The sequence below is a fragment of the Mirounga leonina genome, unplaced genomic scaffold (assembly GCF_011800145.1).
Source record: "Mirounga leonina isolate KUSES-001 unplaced genomic scaffold, KU_Mleo_1.0 Mir_125, whole genome shotgun sequence".
NCBI classification, from domain to species: Eukaryota; Metazoa; Chordata; class Mammalia; order Carnivora; family Phocidae; genus Mirounga; species Mirounga leonina.
This window is the reverse complement of record NW_023270305.1, coordinates 6958002-6979659: the sequence shown is the minus strand read 5'-3', so window position 1 is coordinate 6979659 and position 21658 is coordinate 6958002. Positions and strand designations below refer to the sequence as shown.

The 21658-nt window shown below is 38.0% G+C and overlaps 1 protein-coding gene and 1 non-coding gene across 2 annotated transcripts; both read left to right on the top strand.

Annotated features, from left to right (window-relative positions):
• Nucleotides 1–532: 532 nt before the first annotated feature.
• Nucleotides 533–20728, top strand: NT5C1B (5'-nucleotidase, cytosolic IB). Its single transcript, XM_035000521.1, has 10 exons — nucleotides 533–565; nucleotides 2522–2611; nucleotides 2919–3152; nucleotides 3704–3841; nucleotides 5717–6175; nucleotides 6478–6645; nucleotides 7834–7963; nucleotides 10804–10926; nucleotides 11333–11517; nucleotides 19712–20728. Exons 1-10 carry the CDS (start codon nucleotides 533–535, stop codon nucleotides 20042–20044), a joined length of 1893 nt encoding a protein of 630 aa, XP_034856412.1. The 3' UTR covers nucleotides 20045–20728.
• On the top strand, nucleotides 7348–7450 carry LOC118008381. The gene has a single exon (XR_004678683.1). It is a non-coding gene; the product is annotated as a U6 spliceosomal RNA (small nuclear RNA).
• Nucleotides 20729–21658: the final 930 nt, after the last annotated feature.

Genomic DNA, 21658 nt, shown 5'->3' with positions numbered 1-21658 from the left:
TATGATGAGTAATATAGTAATGTTTAAAAAGAAAGAAGCAGTAATATTGATATCGCTTCATATTAAACATTTTAACATTGTTTAGACATCATTTCCTAAAAACTCTAAGAATGGTTATGAGTGGATATACTCAAATATGAAGAAATACTATTGCTTTTTTTTTTTAAGATTTTTTTATTTATTTGACAGAGAAAGACACAGAGAGAGAGGGAACCCAAGCAGGGGGAGTGGGAGAGGGAGAAGCAGGCTTCCAGCGGAGCAGGGAGCCCGATGCGGGGCTCGATCCCAGGACTCTGGGATCATGACCTGAGCCGAAGGCAGACGCTTAACGACTGAGCCACCTAGGCGCCCCATATTGCTTTTTTTTAATAGTCACATATTAAGAGTCAGTTTGTTACTATGGAATCACATATGATGTCATAAATTTGACATTCTAAATGCAAACCAAGGCAGAGCAACAGAAACAACAGGAAATGGAGCTGGGGAGAGGAAAACCTGCATAACAACAAAAGAAATTCAGGACTTAAAAGAAATGAGTCAAACATCTCTGAAACAGAAAAAGAAGGTGAGTGAATTGAATGTCCTAGAATCTTGCCAAAGAGCTAAGGAAATGTAGACATCAACAAATGTAGGTATCATTACCTCTGGGAATGTTCTGCAACAATTAAATCACTTCAGATAATGACTACATGTGGAGTAAAGGGAAGGAAAATAAAGAATATGAAGAATGAAGAAAAATGAGATTAAAGCATTCAGAATCAGTCAATCTAATAATTCAGCATTTGTATGCTCATATGTTAGTGACAAGAGGTGAAAACACTGTTGCTATCTTTGGAGAATGCACAACCTAGTAGGAAAGAGAATACATAAACAAAGTACAATTCAGTGCTCAGTAAAAGTATGTACAAAGACACAGGCAATACAAAGGAATGTTTAACTCTGGGAACTTCTCCCAGGTCATACTGAGCTGGACTTTGAAGAACATTAAAGAGAAGAGGCGGTTAGAAGGAAATAGGGTGATATGTAGGCAAATGCAGGCATTTAGCACAAGCGAACATAGAGATAAAAGTGTACCGTGGAGGGCAAGTTGGAGGTAGACAGGATACACCATGAGACTCTTGGTCTGTAAAACCAGTACCCAGAAATGAAGCATAATTATATTTATGTTTTATAAGTATCACTTTAAATAGAGGGGGTCGATGGATCTAGAAGTTGGGAGGATATGAGGTTATGAAATCTACTCAAAAGTCTACAATTCTAAGAATGCAGGCCCATAATGATCTGAGATTGGAACAAGGCGATGATAATAGGGATGGAGAAAAGGGACTGAGTTTCAAATCTCTTTTGCAGTTATAAGTGACAGGATTTTATGGTTACGATGTAGGGAGTGGCTGGAAGGATTTTAGTATCTAGTTCTAGGACCACACAGCTCTGCAGTCATAGACTCAATCATCCAACGAACCCTAATACAAAAAGAGTATTATGCACAGACTGCTCCTGAGCACATTGGTCTAAGCTAGAAGATGAGCTCTTAAAACAGAGAAATAACACTAATCTTGATTGCAGTACAGCTACTGAATTAGCATGAAACAATACAAATAATGCTCCAATACAATGGTATTTCCCGCAATCGAAAATGAACATATTTGAATAGTGTCCATGACACGAATCATCTCCCTGTGCCCTCCTACATAGCCTTCCCTATTAGTTTACTCATGAGAAACCTCCTTTCACTCTAGCTGGTATGAATAATTAGAAAATATGTACAGAAGGCAGGACTGTCAATGGATCTGCACAGGATTAAGAACCTTGATTTTAAAAATCAAGCTAATATTCGTGAGGCTTAGATCCACAGAAGATTGGAGTTACGGTTTATTAAGAAAACAAACAAAAGAAGTTTCAATTCTACATGGCCAAAGGAAAAGTTCCTTAAGTATCAACCTTCAGAGCAGTAGAGAAAATAAAAGTTATTCTGTGTGAGCAGTTTCACATTTAAATCAAAATCCTGCTGAGCTCTGGAAAATTTTCCCATAGCATTTCGCCTGATATCATTTTTTTTAATGATAAATGCCTCATGCATTAAATCTATAAACCAACAAATTTCTATATTAAAAATTATTTAGGGGCACCTGGGTGAATCAGTCCTTAGGCATCTGCCTTCGGCTCAGGTCATGATCCCAGGGTCCTGGGATTGAGCCTTGCATCGGGCTCCCTGTTCAGCGGGAAGACTGCTTCTCCCTCTCCCACTCCCCCTGCTTGTGTTCCCTCTCTCACTGTGTCTCTCTCTGTCAAATAAATAAATAAAATCTTTTTTAAAAATTGTTTATATAGTTCTCTGATATGTGTTATTTTTATTAATGTCTGTAGAACAGAGGGAAAATGTCTAAAATTTATATACATATATATTTTTTATATTGGCAAAGAGACAAATTCTAATTTTTATTCACCCTTTTATTCCCAAACTCAAGGTTTCTAATGCTCCTGAGATTAATTAATAAACATTCTTTGTTTCCATATTAAGAATGAGACTGGATCGAGGAACTCAAAAGACAGCCTAGACACAGAGAAAAGAAAGGATTCTGAGAAATCAGGAGTTCGTCTGAGCACTCAGGTGAGCTGACCTCTTTAGAGTTGGCAAGAGAATTAAAGAGCAGAAAGTACAACAGAAAATTTAAGGGGGCAGGAAAGTTCTGGGAGAGAAGACTGAGCTGCCAAGATTTCTACTAAGGGATACCTAATGTCCTCATGGAGAGGTTAAGGACAAAATAGGAGAAGCTGGTCCCTGCCTTCCCCACCAATATACATCCCCACAGTCATCTTCTCTGCTCAGCCTATGGGAGGAGACTGGTCTATGTTCAGATCAGGGAGGGAAGGGGAGTCTGGCCATCGCATTGACCATTTTCTGCACAATCTTTCAGATGAGGCGTGCAGTCAATCCGAATCACTTGCTGAGATGTTGCCCCATGCGAGGTCACTCGTCGTGTAGACGCTGCCTTTGTGCAGCTGAGGGAACAGTACCTCTTGGCCCCTGCCGCACAATACGTATTTATATTCACATGTGCCTGTTGTGGGAGCAGGGCCGGCAGATCACCATGATCAGGGTGAGCAGAGATCAAACTACTGATTTTGGAGGGGAACCACAGGCAATCTGGGTGAGGGGAAGGATATGGGGAATAGAAACTTCCACTTGCCTCTCCATAGTGTCTTCCAGTCTGATTCCTCCCAAAGGAAATGCTAGAGTGCTCTACTCCCCCTTAGGCAGCTGCTTGGGAGCCCTGGTGCAGCCTCACTTAGGTGGTGGCCGCCCTCATCTTTGTAGTGTGCTTGTAAATATGTCATCTTAGCTTCAGCTAACAGGCTTAACCTTAAGGGAAGAAGTGGGGAAAAGGTCAGAAAAATGGTCAACTCTACCATGTTCCATAAAAGAAGGGTCACAGGTGAAAAAATATGAGACATCAGATTTGTTTCTTAGTTTTGGATTCTCTTCCAGGTGGATCTCCATTTTTTGTTCATCACAGAATTTAGGATTGGGCCAGAGCTAGAATAGTACATAAGGGCCAATGTTGAATTAAGGTCATATAGGACAGGGACCTTCTCATTGGGTTCTGCTATGTTTAGCTTGAAATGGTTGTTTTGTAGGCACAGGCATGGCAGGAGTGGGTGGTGGGGTATTACACCCCTGGGTCTCTTCTTTCCTCCAAAGGGATCACAGGAATTATCACTGCCAAAGACTGATTCTCGAGGGTACCTTGTGCGAAATCAGTGGTCCCGAACTTCACGAAGCCCATCCACGAGAGGTCCATCAATAGACGAACCTAGAAGCAAGAGTGCCAGTCTTAAGGTAGAGATGGGAGATGAAATGAAGGAGAACATGATATAATAATGATGATGATAATGATAATAATAATAGTTAACATTTACTTATGCTTTCTATGTGCCAGGCCCTGTTCTATGTACTTTACATGTGTTAGCTAAATCAGTCATCATTAAAACAAACAAAAAGACAAACCCATAAGCCCCATTCTACAGTTGAGAAAATTGAAACACAGAGTAATTTGCCTAAGATCTCACATTAATAACACTAATTGAGGTAGATTAAAACCCAGGGTCACTAAGTCTATAAGCTGTACACTAACTTAATGATTAAGCCCTTTGACTTCTCCATCCTTCCTTCATTTATTCAACAACTATTTACTGAATAATCAAGCCTTAGAAGACAGGATGGACCGTGTTTATAGCAGCAATGTCCACAATAGCCAAACTATGGAAAGAGCCCACATGTCCATCAACAGATGAATAGATAAAGAAAATGTGGTACATATATACAACGGAATACTACTCAACCATCAAAAAAAATGAAATCTTGCCATTTGCAATGACGTGGATAGAACTAAAGGGTACTATGTTAAGCAAAATAAGTCAATTAGAGAGAAACAATTATCATATGATCTCACTCATATGTAGAATTTAAGAAACAAAACAGAGGATCATAGGGAAGGGAGGGAAAAATAAAACAAGATGAGATCCGAGAGGGAGACAAACCATAAGAGACTCTTAATCATAGGAAACAAACTGAGGGTTGCTGGAGGGGAGAAGGGTAGGGGGATGGTTTAACTGGATGATGGACATTAAGGAGAGCTCATGATGTAAAGAGCACTGGGGATTATATAAGACTGATGAATCACTGAACTCTATCTCTGAAACTAATAATATACTATATGTTAATTAATTGGATTTAAACTAAAAAAAAAGAAGAAGAAGGGGTGGAAAAATCAACAAAGTAGATAAATTGTTGAAAAGTATTAGATTGTGTGGTGCTTTGGTCCCTTAACTAGGCCTGGCCCCATGAGAGGAAAATGTTAGTTTTGAGATTAAGTTTTTGGATGCAGAGAGAGAGTGACACAGACCTCGCCACTAGGAGAACATGTATCTCTGTGAAAAGTGGCTCAACAGTCTAACCAAGAATATGCCTTTTGAAATATGTGAAACAATCATGAAAACTGAAATATAGATGCCTAATAATTTATTGCACACCTTAGTAAAGGTATTTTTCTCTAGAATCCTTCCTTTTTATTTAGGAAGAGGATTCTCTCCAAATGAGCTCCACTGGCACACAGAGTTCTGAAGGCAATGGGAAGATACTTGGTTCTCCAGTCTACCAACCTTCCCAGCAATCACTGCATTAATCACAGGAGAAATGTAGAAAGAGATACCTCTAGGTGTTTTGTAGAGTCTGCTGGTGGGAACATCTGGTCTAGTTGTTCATAGAGTTAACTGGAGGTCACAGATGAAGGCAGTGGTAAGCAAGGACCTTTACTCAAGCCCTCCATCCTACCTGGAGGTCTCTGAGAAAGTATAAGGGAAGCAAGCAACAGTACTTTGCAAACTACAGGCCAGCTGCCTAAGGGTAAGGAAGAAGACCTGTGCCCTATCAACTCCAGAAAAAAAAAAAAAAAAAAAGTGTGAGGTGCTGATGGGGGAAGGTAGGGGAAAATAAAATAGGCCAATCTCTGTGTCCGTGTAACAGAAATATACAATAACTGGGGCCCTGAAACATCTGAGCCCCTTCGAGCCCTACTGAAAGGAGCTATGATGAACCAGGATCCAACTAAGGGCTAAGAATGGAACAGAGGGAAGGGGAAGGCTCCTTGACTCCTGCTGGACAGAGATGGGGACAGGTGAGCATCTAACTCAGACTCCCACTTTCTTGCTCCAGCTCCCCAGTAGCTCCACGACCTCCCGGACTTCATCCACCTCCCCCAGCCAGCAAGAGTCCCTGAAGCAGCTGTCAGAGCAGCCCTCGCCGCCCACGCCACCTTTGCCTTCCACTCCACCCATGCCCCTCGACTCGCGTCCTCCCACCCCGCCGGAGCTCTACAGCTCTTCCCGGCGCAGCACCAAGATGCACGAGAATCCCGAAGCCTGGGCTCACGGCATCGTGCGGGATATCCGGGACTCCTCGCAGCAACGGGATTACCCGCGCACGCCCCCCACCGAATGGAAGTCCTATAGCCAGCGCAGATCGACCTACTCCTCCCCGCTAGACCGGGACTGTCTGTCGGAACTGCCCCGGCAGCATCAGCAACGGGAGGAAGAGGAGGACGACGAGGAAGCCTACTGGGCCTCCGTGAAAACTCTGTATGAGAAGATCCCGAGCTGCTCCCGCCCCCGACCGGTGAGCAGGGCCCACCGACCTGGTACTGGAAACTCCCCTCCGTGCAGCCCTGCAAACCTGAGTCTCCCCCAGCCTCCCTTCTCTCCAATGTGTAGTGAAGTCCTGCCCAGACCCCTGCTTCTCCCCTACCCCTGCAGCCTCAGGAGTTGGGAGGGAATACCAGCCCTTGGCTGTCTCCAACATCCCAGCGCTCCAAGCGGGGCCTAGATGTTTTCTTCCCACCTTGCCCTGGCATACGCCCCTCTTCTGATCCCTTTGGTCTGTGTGCCTGACTGTCCTCCCACTGGCGCCCCTCTCTGCAGCCCAAACCCAAGAATGCCATCACCATCGCTGTGTCATCCCGGGCGCTTTTCAACATGGTGGATGGCAGGAAAATCTACGAGGAAGAGGGTCTAGAAAAGTACATGGAATATCAACTCAACAATGAAAATGTCATCCTGACCCCAGGGCCCGCGTTCCGCTTTGTTAAGGTACCCTGCAAAACTCTGTTTGGAATGTCAGGACCCTGGATGGAGATGGAAGAACCCAGGCAGACCCTTGGGATCTCATCCAGTTTCCCTTATATTTCCCAGTCCCCCCATTGTAATTCTTGCCCGTTTCAAGTTGACCTCAGGCCAGCTTATGCTTCCATGGGAGGCTCCCAGACTAGTGAGGAAGGGCCTCCAGTTCTAGATTTGGGATGTTGAGAAGGCGCTCAGTGGAGTTCTAATCATGACACCTGGAAGAAACACCTTTGTTCAGTGGAGTTCTAATCATGACACCTGGAAGAAACACCTTTGTTCCCTTCCTAGGAGTGGTAACTGGAAGCAATAATGAGTTTACAATCCCAGCAGTAGAAACAAAATGCCTCATTAAAATGAGATGAAATTCACTTGAGATGCTTTTGCCCCAAACATAACATATTAAGAAGATCAAGATGATCTTGTTGGCATTTGAGGGGGGGGGCATGATTTTAATAGAAAAAGTAAGGTTCTCTTAACTTACACTGAAATGTATAGCACTTCTAACACTGATACTCTATATAACTTATACAAGTGTTATACAATAACATAACCAGGCAGAAAAAAATGACACCTACAAGTCATGAGTAGAAAGTACTTATGGGGCATGGTAGAAGCATGGGAGGAAGCCACTAACCTATTCTAAAGACTCATATTTAAAAAATAGACAAAGTGCATTGGTAGCACATATCCTAAAATTGGAACAATACAGAGACCATTAGCATGACTCCTGTGCAAGGATAACATGCTAATTCATGAAGCGTTCTATATTCTTTATTTTCACAAGAAATAATAATCACCCAATGATCAAGAAAGAAAAGCAGATTTTAGGAATAAAAAAAAAAAATAGACAAGCTTGAAACTGTTGGCCTGATCCTTCTCTCTACCTGCCCCACAGAGAGAATTCTAGAAAACCAAATGTCATTAACAATTTTCAACAAACATTGCCTATCCATTCAGCAAACATTAACGAGGTCCTGTATAAAAGAGGCTGGAAATAGAGAAATGAATGGCATAACCCTGCCTTAAAAGAGCCATAGTCCCTCAGTGAAGAGTCTCCAGAGTTTGAATTTGACACCAGTGATGTCGTTTCTCTCCAGACTCCAACGGCCACCTTGCCTGGTCCTCTTTACATGTGCTTATGTTTGTAACCTGCAGGCACTGCAGCATGTCAATGCTAGACTCCGTGAGCTGTATCCTAATGAACAGGACTTATTTGATATTGTACTGATGACTAATAACCATGCCCAAGTGGGAGTGCGGCTTATAAACAGCGTCAATCACTATGGTAAGTAAAATAAATACCATGTGGAAGAACAGCTTGCTGCTCTGGGAGAGGGAAGCCGTGTTATTTTGCTGACTGTGACCTAACTAATGCAGTGTCCTTGATTCTGACACCCCCCTTCTGCGTGAGGAATGTTTATTTGCCCATGTCAGAGAAAGAGAGGCCATGTTCATTTTTAACTTTAGCACAGAGTTAGGCCCAAAGCTCTGGACTTAACTTGTCAAGTGTGAATTTCAAAGTCTTAATCCCAGCTCCTGCAATATACTTCTCTGTTTTATGTTTTTCACTTCTGAACTTGACTTCAAGAAGCCATCCACCCAGAGGCTTTCTCCGTGTGATCAAACTTCTTGCTCACCACAGATCTGTGTTTAAGGTTTATGGGTTTTCACCTTTTCTTTCCACTCCTACAATCTGATTCTCCCTGACTGCTCTCCCTACACATCAGATCCATACCCATGTCAGCAAAATTGTCTTTGTTCCTTTACATGGAAATTTTGACTGACTCTAGTCTCCTCACAGCATTTCCATCAGTGTGTTGGATTCTTTAAGAGAAAATCCCCAATTTCCTGTTATGGAATTCCATGACTTATTATTTGGGGACCTTTAGACTATTTTCTAAGTGACCTATCCAGGCTTATGATATGTCAAGTCAAAGTAAGGTTGAACTTTGGCATATTTAAATTCAAGGTTTAAAGTGGGCATGCTTATAAATAAACAAGATGAATTACAACTTATGAGTTTTACATTATCCTAATTATAAAGCTGATGTCTGAGGGGCGCTTGAGTGGCTCAGTCAGTTAGGCATCTGCCTTCGGCTCACGTCATGATCCCAGGGTCCTGGGATTAAGTCCTGAGCAGGGAGCCTGCTTCTCCCTCTCCTTCTGCCGCTCCCCCTGCTTGTGTTCTCTCTCTCTCTCTCTCTGTCAAATAAATAAAATCTTTTAAAATTAAAAAAAAGGCTAATGTCTGAGACATACTTTAAAAAAAGGTTTGTCTTTCAAAAAAAGCAGCTTTTCATAGTGTTATGACATGGAAAGAGAACACAGATAAAAGGTTTAGCATAGATGAGTAGCATAATCACTCAGTAAACAGCAGCCATTATATTTTACAACACACAATCTTGCGCAATTTAGTAGGTGACTTAGGTCTATCTATCCCTCACCAAACTGGGCCCAACAAGGCTGGCAGCATAAGGAAGCACAGTTATCTACCTGTCAATTCTGCTAATGAGTTGATTGAGCTCCATCTTCTCATGCAGCCTTATTCATGGAATAACAGCCTTTCACCTGGAAGAGCTAGTTGGTTGCTTCCCTTCTCTGGGTGTTGAAGGCAATTTGTATCTCCCTCTGCTGTGGCCTGTTACATTATCATTCTCTGTCTTACATGCCTGACTGCTCAGTGGACTGTGATCTCCTTAAGAAGTGGGAAGATGTTTTAACTCTTTCTGAAGTCCCCAATGCCACCAAATAATTTCTGATCATATATTAGTATTAATTTATAATATTATTTAAGGGCTTGTGGAATACACTTTTGTGACACTTATGTCCAGTGTTGGCTTTAGTGAAAAACTGTAAGTATTTCGTTAGTACCATAGCAAACACTTCCACCCCAATTGTTGATGGACCCTACCTACTCTGTGGGTCCATACAAAGGAAAAACAACTGACTAGACTCAAAATTCTGCTTTATATCATGTGCAGCTACCCAGTTTATTATGAATCTAAAAACACTTTGAATGGGTATATACTATTTAGATGCATAATGTTATACTTTATTTAACTGCTCTCAAGACAGTGTTCTGCTTTTACAAATTATCCTGAACTGAGACCTTTCCACATAAATCTTTATCAGAGTTTCAGATTATTCCCTTAGAATAAAACTAACAAAAAGGTCAAAAGGTATAAACCAGTTACATTTCTTGATACATCTTGTCAAATTACTTTCTAGGTAGTTTGTACCAATTTATACTTTCATCCAAAGTGAAAATGGGTGCCTATTTTACAAAACTTTCACCATATCTAGCATTTGTTTTTTAATTGTTGTTTATTTGAAAGACATTTAATGGTATTTTAATATTTAGTCTCCTAAATAATTACATTTAAAATTTCAAGTCAGGGGACACCTGGGTGGCTCAGTCGGTTAAGCAGCGGCTCTTGGTTTTGGCTCCGGTCATGATTTGGGGGTCATGGGATCAAGCCCCGACTCAAGCTCAAGGAGTCTGCCTGAGGATTCTCTCTCCCTTTCCCTCTGCCCCTCCCCCACCCCCCTGCTAATGGTTGCTTTCTCTCTCTTTCAAATAAATAAATCTTTAAAAATAAATAAATAAATAAATACAATTTCAAGTCAAGACAGAAACAATTTCAGACCTGTTGTTGTTTTTAGAAAACAGTTTAAATTCTAGCACTGCTTGTCATTACTATTATACTGTTCCTGAAGAAATACAGAAATGGTACTTAAAATAGAGTCACACATTAACTATCTCTTTCAACAAGTGAATAGCCTATGGTTGAATTAAAAGAACTCTGTCTAGTCTAGACAAGAGTCAATGTGAATCAGCGGGCTTAGACAAGTCTTTATGTCTCAGTTTCCTTTTCTGTAATGATGATAACAATGCCTATCATACAATTGTTGTGAGAGCAAATTGGCATAGTCTATGTGGACATACTTAATAAAAAATAGCTTTTTTATATATAACATAGCAATTTTTCAATATTAGTGCTACAAAGGTAATTCTAAAACCTCAATAAGCACTCAATTATTACTAAGATAATTTTGGTTTACATTTACAGCAAGTATATTGTCTTTAGTCTCTGACATAACAAAGTCTTTCTTGCCCAATAATAGGCTTATTAATTGACCGCTTCTGTCTGACTGGTGGAAAAAGCCCCATTGGCTATTTGAAGGCATATCTTACCAACTTGTATCTTTCTGCAGATTCTGAAAAAGTACAAGAAGCAATACAAGAAGGTATTCATTTGGTTTTATCCCTCAAATTAATAAAGAGGTTCATTGGGTTTCATATATGATTATGTGGCTTATGTCTTTGTTAAATTTTCTGCTAAGGTGATTCCACAAGTAGAAGCCCCTAAATCTGTCTTTTAGAGCTTTGACCTTCTTGGAGGTGGACATTCTCAGTGATTGTCCTACATCCCATTTTACACTTTCCCATCCATTATAGAAATGGAGGCAGTGTGTAAACAATTGTTTTGAGATGTGTGGTTATAAAGAGCAATTGAGTCATCAGGTTACATAGGGAAAAAAAAATATTTCAAGGTCTGGAAGGACCTTTTTTTTTTCTTTTTTTAATCATTAAAATGGTAGAAGAAACTGATGCCCCTGAGAAGAGTATTAATAAATCTCCATGGTCTGCCAGGGATCGCCTCTGCAACAATGTTTGATGGAGCCAAAGACATGGCTTACTGTGACACACAGCTCCGTGTGGCCTTTGATGGGGATGCCGTCCTCTTCTCTGACGAATCTGAACATATTGCCAAGGAGCACGGGCTGGACAAATTCTTTCAACATGAAACAATGTTTGAGAATAAGCCTCTTGCTCAGGTAGGTTCAGTGAGTTCTAATTAATTTTCATCTACTTATTTTCCAACATATAGATATACATATTTTAAATTATTTTAGGCAGCCACTCTTCATTTCTTATCCTTTATACTTTCCTCCCTTTCATGAACTCCTCATTTTGAAACATATACTGCAAACTTGGGTTTTTGTTTGTTTTGTTTTGTTTTGTTTTAGCATTCTTTTATCTATCCTTTTTGGAAGTGTTCCTATGATCTTCTCATGATAATGAGTTCACCTCCAAATTACAAGTGATAGAAGTAATATGGCTTACCAGTAAGCTATTTCTACATAATAAGTTCTCAGAATAGTAAAGTGATTTCCAATAGGTCAGTAAACATTTGTGGACCTCTCTGCCCATAAACCTCAAACTCACTAACAGCATTACTTAACTGAGAAAATTTGCACAAATGAGAGCTCAAATTAAATCAAAATAATGAGCCTCAATAAAGTTCAAGCTATGAACACCTAATCAAAATGAAACTGAATATTTAGGTTTTTTGGAATCAATCCATGAACTGAAGTGTTAAAGTCACAGTATAAAATGAACAAAACTTACAACTTCTGAACCAAAGGAAATCTGAAACATCAAAATATTCTCCAAACTGAATCTGAACTGATAGATTATTTAGTTTTAATCTAAGAATTTTACCAAAGAATTGGTCTTTTTTCTCAGCTCTTCTTGAACATAAGATAAACTTAAATGTTGTTTATTTTATTAGACTTATAAAAGTATAAATAGAAAACAGAAAGCTGAAGAGTTTCACTAACTCTTGTTACAGCAAGTGATATTTAAACTGTGTGTGTGTGTGTGTGTGTGTGTTTTAATCAGAACTGTTGAGGTGTAATTTATATATAGTAAAATTCATAATTTTTAGTGGATGCTTCTAAGAGTTTTGACAAGTGTATACAGTTATGAAACCATTACCAAACTCAAAATACTCATTATACTCACAAAATTCCCTCATGTCTCTTTGTAGCCATCCTACCCTGCTATCTCCAGGATCTATCCCCTACTAATCTGATTTCTGTCCCTATAGTTTTGCCTTTTCTGGATGTCACATAAATGGAACTACACAGGATACAATCTTTTGAATCTGACTTCTTTTGTTTAACATAACGTATTTGAGATACATCCATATCATTCCATGTATTAGTAGTGTCTGTTCCTTTTTATTGTTGAGTCTCTTCTATGGATGTACCACATTTTCTTTATCCATTTACTTGTTGGAGGGTATTTAGGTTGTTTCCAATTTTTGGCATTTATAAACAAAGCCATTTTAAGCATTTGCATACAGGGTTCTGTGTAAGCTTAAGATCTGATTTCTCTTGGATAAATACCTAGGAGTAGGATTACTAGGTCACATGGTATATGTGTCACTAGGTCATATATTTAACTTTATAAGATACTTCCAAAGTATTTTCCCAAGTGACCAGACCACTTTGCATTCTGAATAGCACTATACATGAGATTTTGTTGCTCTGTATTTTATACTGGTAAGTTGTTTTTAGTTTGGTTCTTTTAAGTTGTTCTAGTGGTTATATAATGGTATCTCACTGTGGTTTTAATTTGCATTTCTCTAGTGACAAATGACATTGGACATGTTATCAGGTGTTTATCTGCCATCATTTGTACTCTTCGGCAAATATATCTGTTCAAATCTCTTGCTCATTTGTATTGGGTTTATTATTGAAGTTTGAGAGTTCTTAACATATTCTGGATAGAAGTCCTTTATCAGATGTGTTTTGCAAATAAAAAGCATGTCTTTTTATTCTTTTTATATCTTTCAGTGTATTTTGATGAACAGAAACTTATAATTTTGATGAAGTTCAATTTGTCAGTTAATTCTTTTATGAATTGTGCTTTTAATGTCATACCTAAAAACTGTCAAAGTCACATAAATTTCCTGTTTTTGTACAAAATTTTATAATTTTAGTGTTTTTTAAGGATTATGACCTATTTTGAATTAACTTTTGTTTTTGTGCAAAGTATTGGTTAAGTTCAATTTACTGCTTATGGATATCCTAATTGTTCCAGCATTATTTGTGGAAAAGAATGGCTTTCTATTCCTTTAACATAGGTGTGTATGCTTTTACCAATATCACACTGTCTTGATTAGTGCAGTTTTATAGTAAGTCTTGAGATCAGGTAGTGTGAGTCCTTCAAATGTGTTATTTTTCAAAATTCTTTTGGATATTCTGATTCTTTTGCATTTGTATACAGATTTAACAACTAGCTTGTGCATTCCTGGAAAAAAAATCCTGCTGGAATTTTGATTATGATAGTGTTGAATTTTTAGCTTAATCTTGGGGAGGGGGATGTCTTAATATCAAGTCTTTCAGCCCATGGACATGGTATATCTCTCCATTTATTTAGGTCATCTTTGATTTTTTTCATCAGTGTTTCAAATGTTTTTGTATACAGATATCACACATACTTTGTTAGATTTCTACCTAAGTATTTCATAATTGTTGTGTTATTGTGAATGATATTTTAAATTTTTGATTTCCAATCTGTTTGTTGCAATATGCAGAAATACAACTGGTTTTTGCATATCAACTTTGCATTTTACAGCTTCATTAAATTCACTAGTTAGTATAGTAAATTTTTTGTAGATTATCTGAGATTTTCTCCATAGACAATACTATGAATAAAAACACTTATTTCTATGTTTCCATTCTGTATGTCTTTTAATTATCTTTCCTGCCTTATTACCTTTGCTAGTACATTCAGTACAGTATTCAACAAGAGTCGTAAGAGGACACATCCTCGCCTTGTCCCTGAACTTTGGGGCGGATCATTCACTCTTTGACTGCTAAGTATTTATAGAGAATATATTTTGTATGATTTCAGTTCTTTAAATTTGTTGAGGAGTGTTTTATGCCCAGAATATGTCCTATCATGGTGAATGTCTCATGTGTACTTGAGAAGAATGTTGATTCTGTGTTGTTGAGTAGTCAAAAATGTCAATTAGCTTAAGTTGACAGTGTATTAGTCAGGTAATATTGCCCAGGTTTTCCAAATTGTCAATGATTTTCTATCTATTTCTATCCACTATTGAGGAGGCAGTGTTGAAGTCTTCAAGTATACTTTGAGGATTAATCTATTTCTCCTTTTAATTATATGCATTTTGCTTCATGTATTTTTAATCCTTTTGCTTACTGCCCAAATATTTAGGATCATTATATCTTCTTGGTGAAATAATCCCTTTTCATTATGTAATGTCTCTCTGTCTGATAGTCATATAAACACTGCAGCTTTTTACTTTTTGGTTTGTTTTTTGAACTGGTGTTTGTATTGTATATATTTTCTATAATTTTTACTTTTAACCTATTATGTTTTTACATTTAGATTGTTTCTATATTTAAATTGGCTTTCTTGTAGATTATATATATATATATGTCTATATATATATAGACATATATATATATATAGTTCATGTTACTTTTTTTGGTACAATCTGACAATCCTTGTGTTTTAACTGCTATTTTTAGACCATTTACATTTAATGTGATCATTACTCTGGTTGGATTGAAATCTATCATCTTCCTCCTTTTTTCTATATGTTCCATCTGTTGTTTGTTTTTCCTTTTCTTACGTTTTGCTTTTGGATTTATTGTAGGTACTTTATGTTTCCAGGATTCCATTTTATCTCCACTCCTGACTTATAACTCATTTTAAGTTTTCCAGTGATTACCCTAGGATTGATAACATACCACTTTAAGTAATCACAGTCTATTTTCAAACAATATAATGCCGCATCATGTATAGTGTAAGAATCTTACGGGGCGCCTGGGTGGCTCAGTTGGTTAAGCGACTGCTTTCGGCTCAGGTCATGATCCTGGAGTCCCGGGATCGAGTCCCGCATCGGGCTCCCTGCTCGGCAGGGAGTCTGCTTCTCCCTCTGACCCTCCCCCCCCTCATGCTCTCTCTATCTCATTCTCTCGCTCAAATAAATAAATAAAATCTTAAAAAAAAAAAAAAAAGAATCTTACAACAGTATACTCTCAACCCCTTCCTCCCATATTTGGTGCTATTGTCACACATTTTATTTTCACCTATTAACTCACAATACCTTGCTATTATTTTTTATTTGACTCAATTATTTAGAATGAATATGGATAAGATAAAAAATATATCTTTTGTATTCATTTTCATTTTAACCATTTCCAGGGATCTTCATTTCTTTGTGTAAATCCAGCTTTCTCCCTGGTATCATAATCAGTTTGCCAGAAAACCATATTTTAACACTGTATGTAGAACTGATATGCTATTACCAAAAGTTCTGCTTTTCTTTGCCTCAAAAACTCCTTATTCTCCTTCACTTTTGAAAAATATTTTATTTTGACTGGACGTAGTGTTTTGCACTTACTGTATTTTTATTTTAGCACTTTGAAAATACCCATCCATTATTTTCTGATTTCCGTAACAGTCTCCAATCCCACTTCCAGTCGTGGAGGGTTTTTTCCTTTCCCTTTCCCCCACAGCAGTGGATCTTTACCTGTGCCCTAGGCGTGACAGTGTTTGAAGCCCTTCTGCTGGCAGTGTGAGACTTTTGTTACTTAGGAAACATGGGGCAAGGTGGAGTTTTAGTCTTTTCTCACAGTGGTAGCTGCTCCTGTCCTCCAGACTGCACTACCAAGGACTGTATTCTCTCATTTCCCATCCTGCCTACAGTCTTTCTCATAAACAACTAGTAAAGTCCATGACAAAAAAGCCTGTAAGAAAGTGTTTTGGGTCTGTGACTTTCAGGGCCTCTTGGCTCTCTTATTAGTCCGGATCTGGCCTTTATCAATATGCTTGTTTTTTAACTATCTCAATCTTTCATACTTGCTTATATGTATCTGATATGGCATCCTCCATTGCTTTGCCAAAGATGTGCCAGTTCTTGAATTCCATATGTCCTTGAAGAGAACCTTAGATTTTCCCTTAGATTTTTTTCTTTACATATCATGTTAGTCTGTTGTCCTATTACCTATCAGCTGTCTAATGGGCTCAATAAATGTTAGGATTTTTTTTTTAGATTATCTTGGTTTTTCTTTTTTTTTTTTAAGAATTTATTTATTTATTTGAGAGAGAGAGAGCACAAGAGGGGGGAGCGGGAGAGGGAGAAGCAGACTCCCTGCTGAGCAGGGAGCCCGATGCAGGACTCAATCCCAGGACTCCAGGACCATGACCTGAGCCGAAGGCAGTTGCTTAACCAACTGAGCCACCCAGGCACCCTTGGTTTTTCTTTTTAAGATAGGAATATCATCAGTCTTTCCAACTTTTTTTTTTTTTTTTTTTAAGATTTTATTTATTTGACACAGAGAGAGAGACAGTGAGAGAGGGAACACAAGCAGGGGGAGTGGGAGAGAGAGAAGCAGGCTTCCCGCCGAGCAGGGAGCCCGATGTGGGGCTCGATCCTCTTTCCAACTTTCTACATCCTAGACACATTCTAAATGTTTTAAGTCATACAGCTTCTCAAAAAAGTATTTTTTTAGTAACTTTACCTATTTCTATATTTTTATTGACAAATTATATACCTGTACTGCTGCACAAATGTTTAAATTATAAAACATACCCAAAAATAGAAATAAGAAAGCATGATATGGATACCTGGTTTGAGTATGGTGACATAAACAGACTGGTCCCTATTTATTCCCTTTGGAAACTACTCAAAACCAGCAAGAAGAATTGTATTCTTCTGTGTTTTAAAGCCAAACTAGTCATGAGTTGGGTGACTACTGCCAACAGTCACTATACCCCCTTTGCTGCTGTTGCCAAAAAAAAAAAAAAAAAAAGTTAATAGTTTTTTCACATATATATAGATAGAGATACAGATATTTCACCTTTAAAAAGTGAATTTTATTTGTTTTTTTCCCCTGATATATGCTGACAGAGAAACAGTGATCTAAATAATGTTTAGATCTATACAGACAAATGATCATCTAAATAAGCCATGTTTATTAAAAAACAGTGTGTTTCCTGAATAGCAGGGTGGAAGGGATCTTTTGAATTATGAAATCAAATCGGCTTTAGAATATTATCCTTGACCTTTGCCATAAACCCTCTAATTGTTCCAAGGAAAACCAGTCTGCTTCAGTGATGAGTAATAAAAACAGAACCAGCATAGAATATAAGCAAAGATACTGAAAAAAAGGCAAAGAAGGGAATAATAAGAGATGTAAATCTCTAATAAGAGATGCAGATCTCTCACTAGAAATAGTAGCCAAAGTATAGGTAAAAATTGTGACTAAACATTTACTATAACTTTTAAAAACTTAATAAAGCAAGTCAGGGTCATAAAGTAGAAATGTAAGAATCAGGGGCGAGATAGTAAAAAGTTAAATGGTAGAACTCTGGAAATGAGTAGAATTGAAAAATAAGATTTTAGAGAGAAAAATGACAGAAAATAGATCACAGGTAAAGAAAATCCAACATATGCATAACTGGAATCCCTGAAGAAAAACATCAACATTATGTTCTGAGGGGAGGAGGAGAGGGTTGTATGTGGTAAATACAAAGACGCAAATGTATATAAAAACATAAACCAAGAAAACATCATAAATTGTCAGAGATTTTAATGGGTACATTAAACTATTAAAAGAAATTGAACAAAATGACCATCATTAAGACGTGCCCTACTAAAATTTTTTGACATCAAAGATGAGGTAATTCTTTGGGCAGCCTTCACATATGAGTGGGGAAAAAAATCAAGCTGTCCTCAGTCTTTTCCACAGCAGCACTCAATAGCAAAAGACAGTGGAGTACTACTGATAAAAAAAATCTAATAAAATGGAAAGAAAATCTAAATCACAGATTCTATATGCAGCTAAAATTTCATTTAGGTAAAAAGAAAACAGATCAACAGTTGAAAATATCAGGGATTGTTATTTCCATAAGATTTTCTTGAGAAAACTAGAAGACAACATTTTGGCCAATATGTAGATGACTACAAACACAAAGGGACAAATAGCACAGAATATATTTAATCACAGAACTAAAACTAAAACAATTGTAGGGAATAGGGTGGCAGAAAAGAAAGCACACATTATGTGTTCTAACAATGGAGAAATTACATAACTAATGAAACCTGGGAAAATGTGGAGGAAAAAGACCTAAGGAAGAGTAAGTATGTTGATATCTTCAGTTATAATAAGTGATCAAAGGATAAGATGTAAAGGTGATAAACAGAAATATAAGAATCTTTAATAATGAAAATATAAACACTGAGAAAGAGGAAACAAGTAAAATTGGATGGTTGCAGAAGAAATCGAGGATAAGAGAGAGGTGAGTAAGTACTGTAATTTCATTATTTCTCACTGTAAAAAATAATAGATCCTGGATTTTTTTTTTTAAAAAAGGGACTAACAGTACTATAAAAAGTTATAGTCACAAAGGTAACCAATAGAAGGAAATAATACAAACCTTCCTAAATCTTAGACGAAGCACACATACACACATGCACAAAGGAAAAAAAAACACCCAATGAACAATCCTTTAAAATATTTAAACAAGGAAAATGCAATAAAAATCATAAGAAAGAACCATTATCACATATATTTGTAATACCAATAAATTTAAATGGCCTAAAACTCAATTTTGTTTTAAAAATTAAGACTTCCAGATTGGAACACATAGCAGAATCCAAATCTTGCTCTATTCCAGAGAAACAGCTAAAACTAAGTGTTCAGAAAGGCTGAAGATAAAAGTAAGTGTGAAGATACACAGGTAATTGTAAATATAAGACAAGGCTAGATTCGAGCCAAGAAGGCACTGAACTAGATAAAGGAGTATACTTCATAATATTAAAGTGTGCAATTCACAAAAAGAAAACTAAAATAGTTCTTTTGGTGATTAACCAAACTTTATTTAGAGTATCCCATTTAGCCATGGATAATTTATGTCTGTTGCCCTTTTACTTTTTATAGAAACTTTCACTCTTAAAACATCAATGTTTAGATAATAAATTATATGGTCATCCTACATTTATTCTAGGAATGCAAGGATAGTTCCATACAAGGAAATACACTCACATAAATGCAAGGAGTTTCAGGACTGTTCCATTGGCCTTAGAATACTGCATGTCTAATGCAGTACTATAACCTTTTATAACCTCTTATAAGCCTCTGCCTTTTCAGCATTCACTTCCTTTAGCTCACTGGATCACAGCTGTGACATATGTTCCTTTTACAGGGTCCCTTAAAAGGCTTTCTGGAAGATTTAGGCAGACTGCAAAAGAAGTTTTATGCCAAAGACGAACGGTTACTTTGCCCTATCAGGACCTACCTGGTTACAGCCAGGAGTGCAGCCAGTTCAGGCGCCCGAGTGCTGAAAACCCTTCGCCGCTGGGGTCTAGAGATAGACGAAGCTCTTTTCCTTGCTGGAGCCCCCAAAGGTCCCATTTTGGTGAAGATAAGGCCCCACATTTTCTTTGATGACCACATGTTCCACATTGAAGGGGCACAGAAGTTCGGCACCATCACAGCTCATGTACCTTATGGCATTAGTCAAAAAATGAACAATTAGGGATGGGGATGAGAAATAAAGCAGTAAGCCTGGTATTACAGAAGCCACTTCTTGTGGATCTCTAGGGTAATTACATAGGTATTTCAGAAGACTGGGCCCGAACTTAGTTCATTTGGAAAGGTTTCCTCTTGTTCCTCTTGAAAACGTTTTGAACCCTCAAGTTACCTTCAAGCTACTTCTCTGTGAGCTGTTGAACACAACTCACCTACCCTTGTGTGTAAGTCATACTAATGACTCTTTAGGATAAGCTTATAACTAGGATGCTTGAATGCGGAAAGGGCTAAAGCCTAGTTAGTTTTACAAAGCATTGCTCATTTTTGCATGTACTTAGTAGATAGAATGAATTGTTACCCATCATCATTGTAGAATGTTGGTCTTCAAAGAAGGAAAGAGAAGGGTTAAACACACCCTTGAAAATTAGAGTTTTTTATTGTTGCCTCTGTGACCAGCCTTTTAATCAATGCAAAATTAAAAGGTCACTCCATCTGCATGAGTATACCAATTCTGACAATGCTCATTCAGAAATAAATCAGCAGGTTATTCATATAGGGTACTTTCCATCTAAGATGAGTTCTAGACAGAAGCTCCTGAGAAAGCTTCTTCGAAGCTTACCTGGTGGGTGCATTGCCTCTGGACCACAGGACTTCATATTGAAGTCTCTGGCTCTGGGCCTGACAGGTAGGTCCAATGATTACATGGAAAAAAGCCTTGGCTACCACTTCAAAATGTAACATGAAGTGTAGTATCCTAGCCTTTCACTGTTACCATTCTTTTGTTATTTTTGTTTTGTTTTCAAGAAACACTGACTGTTTTTTAACCATAATCTACTGCATAATAGTCACAGTGAGCTGGTTATTTTCATGCCACCTCATTTTCTTACAAACCAAATGTTTGTAACAGAATAGTATTGTTACATCATTTTTTATCAATGAAGAACTTAAGATTCACAAAGAAAAAGTAGCTTGTCCAATAATGTGCAGCTAATAAATAGTAGAACTTAGATTCAAAATCAGGTCTTACTTCAAAAGCTATAATCTATTTTCTCTGTGTTATATAGCCTTCCACGTCAAGTTGTTCTTATTAATTCCATGGCCATAGGACCCATCCTGAACAGATTAGTCATTCCATTGTTCTATGCTTAAAGTACACAGCAGTTACATAGCAGATCTGGGGATTTCCCTCCTCCTTCCCTCTTCATGCCCTCTCTTGTTCCTTCTACCCCCACCTCTCTCTCTAGTGCATGCATATATACATACTCCACCCCAGCTCTAGTTAAAGAAGACTGCTGCTGATACATAGCTTTTGCTCTGCTTCTTAATTTGATGTAAGCTAGTCCAAAATATATCAGTCATGACACTCACTGAGTACCTACTGTTTTCTATGCATTCTCCAGTGTGAAGACCACAAAAGAAAATCAGACATAATCCCATCCTTTAGGAAATTTAAAACCTCGAACAATCCGTAGGGTAAGTTAAGCATGCAAACTGATACAGTCAACACTAGAGGGCTGTTTGTCCTCAGTGCCAAGCAAGGGTCACACAGAAAGTTGAGGCAGAGTTCTGCATGGGCTGGAGGTGATCAGACAACAGAACTGAGGTGAACTTTGAAGGATGG

Excerpts from the sequence above, each read along its gene's own strand:
- NT5C1B (XM_035000521.1), top strand. The coding sequence starts at position 533 with ATGAGTCAAACATCTCTGAAACAGAAAAAGAAG. Across the intron at positions 2,612-2,918 it reads GAGTTCGTCTGAGCACTCAG|ATGAGGCGTGCAGTCAATCC; the intron begins GTGAGCTGACCT and ends ACAATCTTTCAG. Across the intron at positions 3,842-5,716 it reads GCAAGAGTGCCAGTCTTAAG|CTCCCCAGTAGCTCCACGAC; the intron begins GTAGAGATGGGA and ends TTCTTGCTCCAG.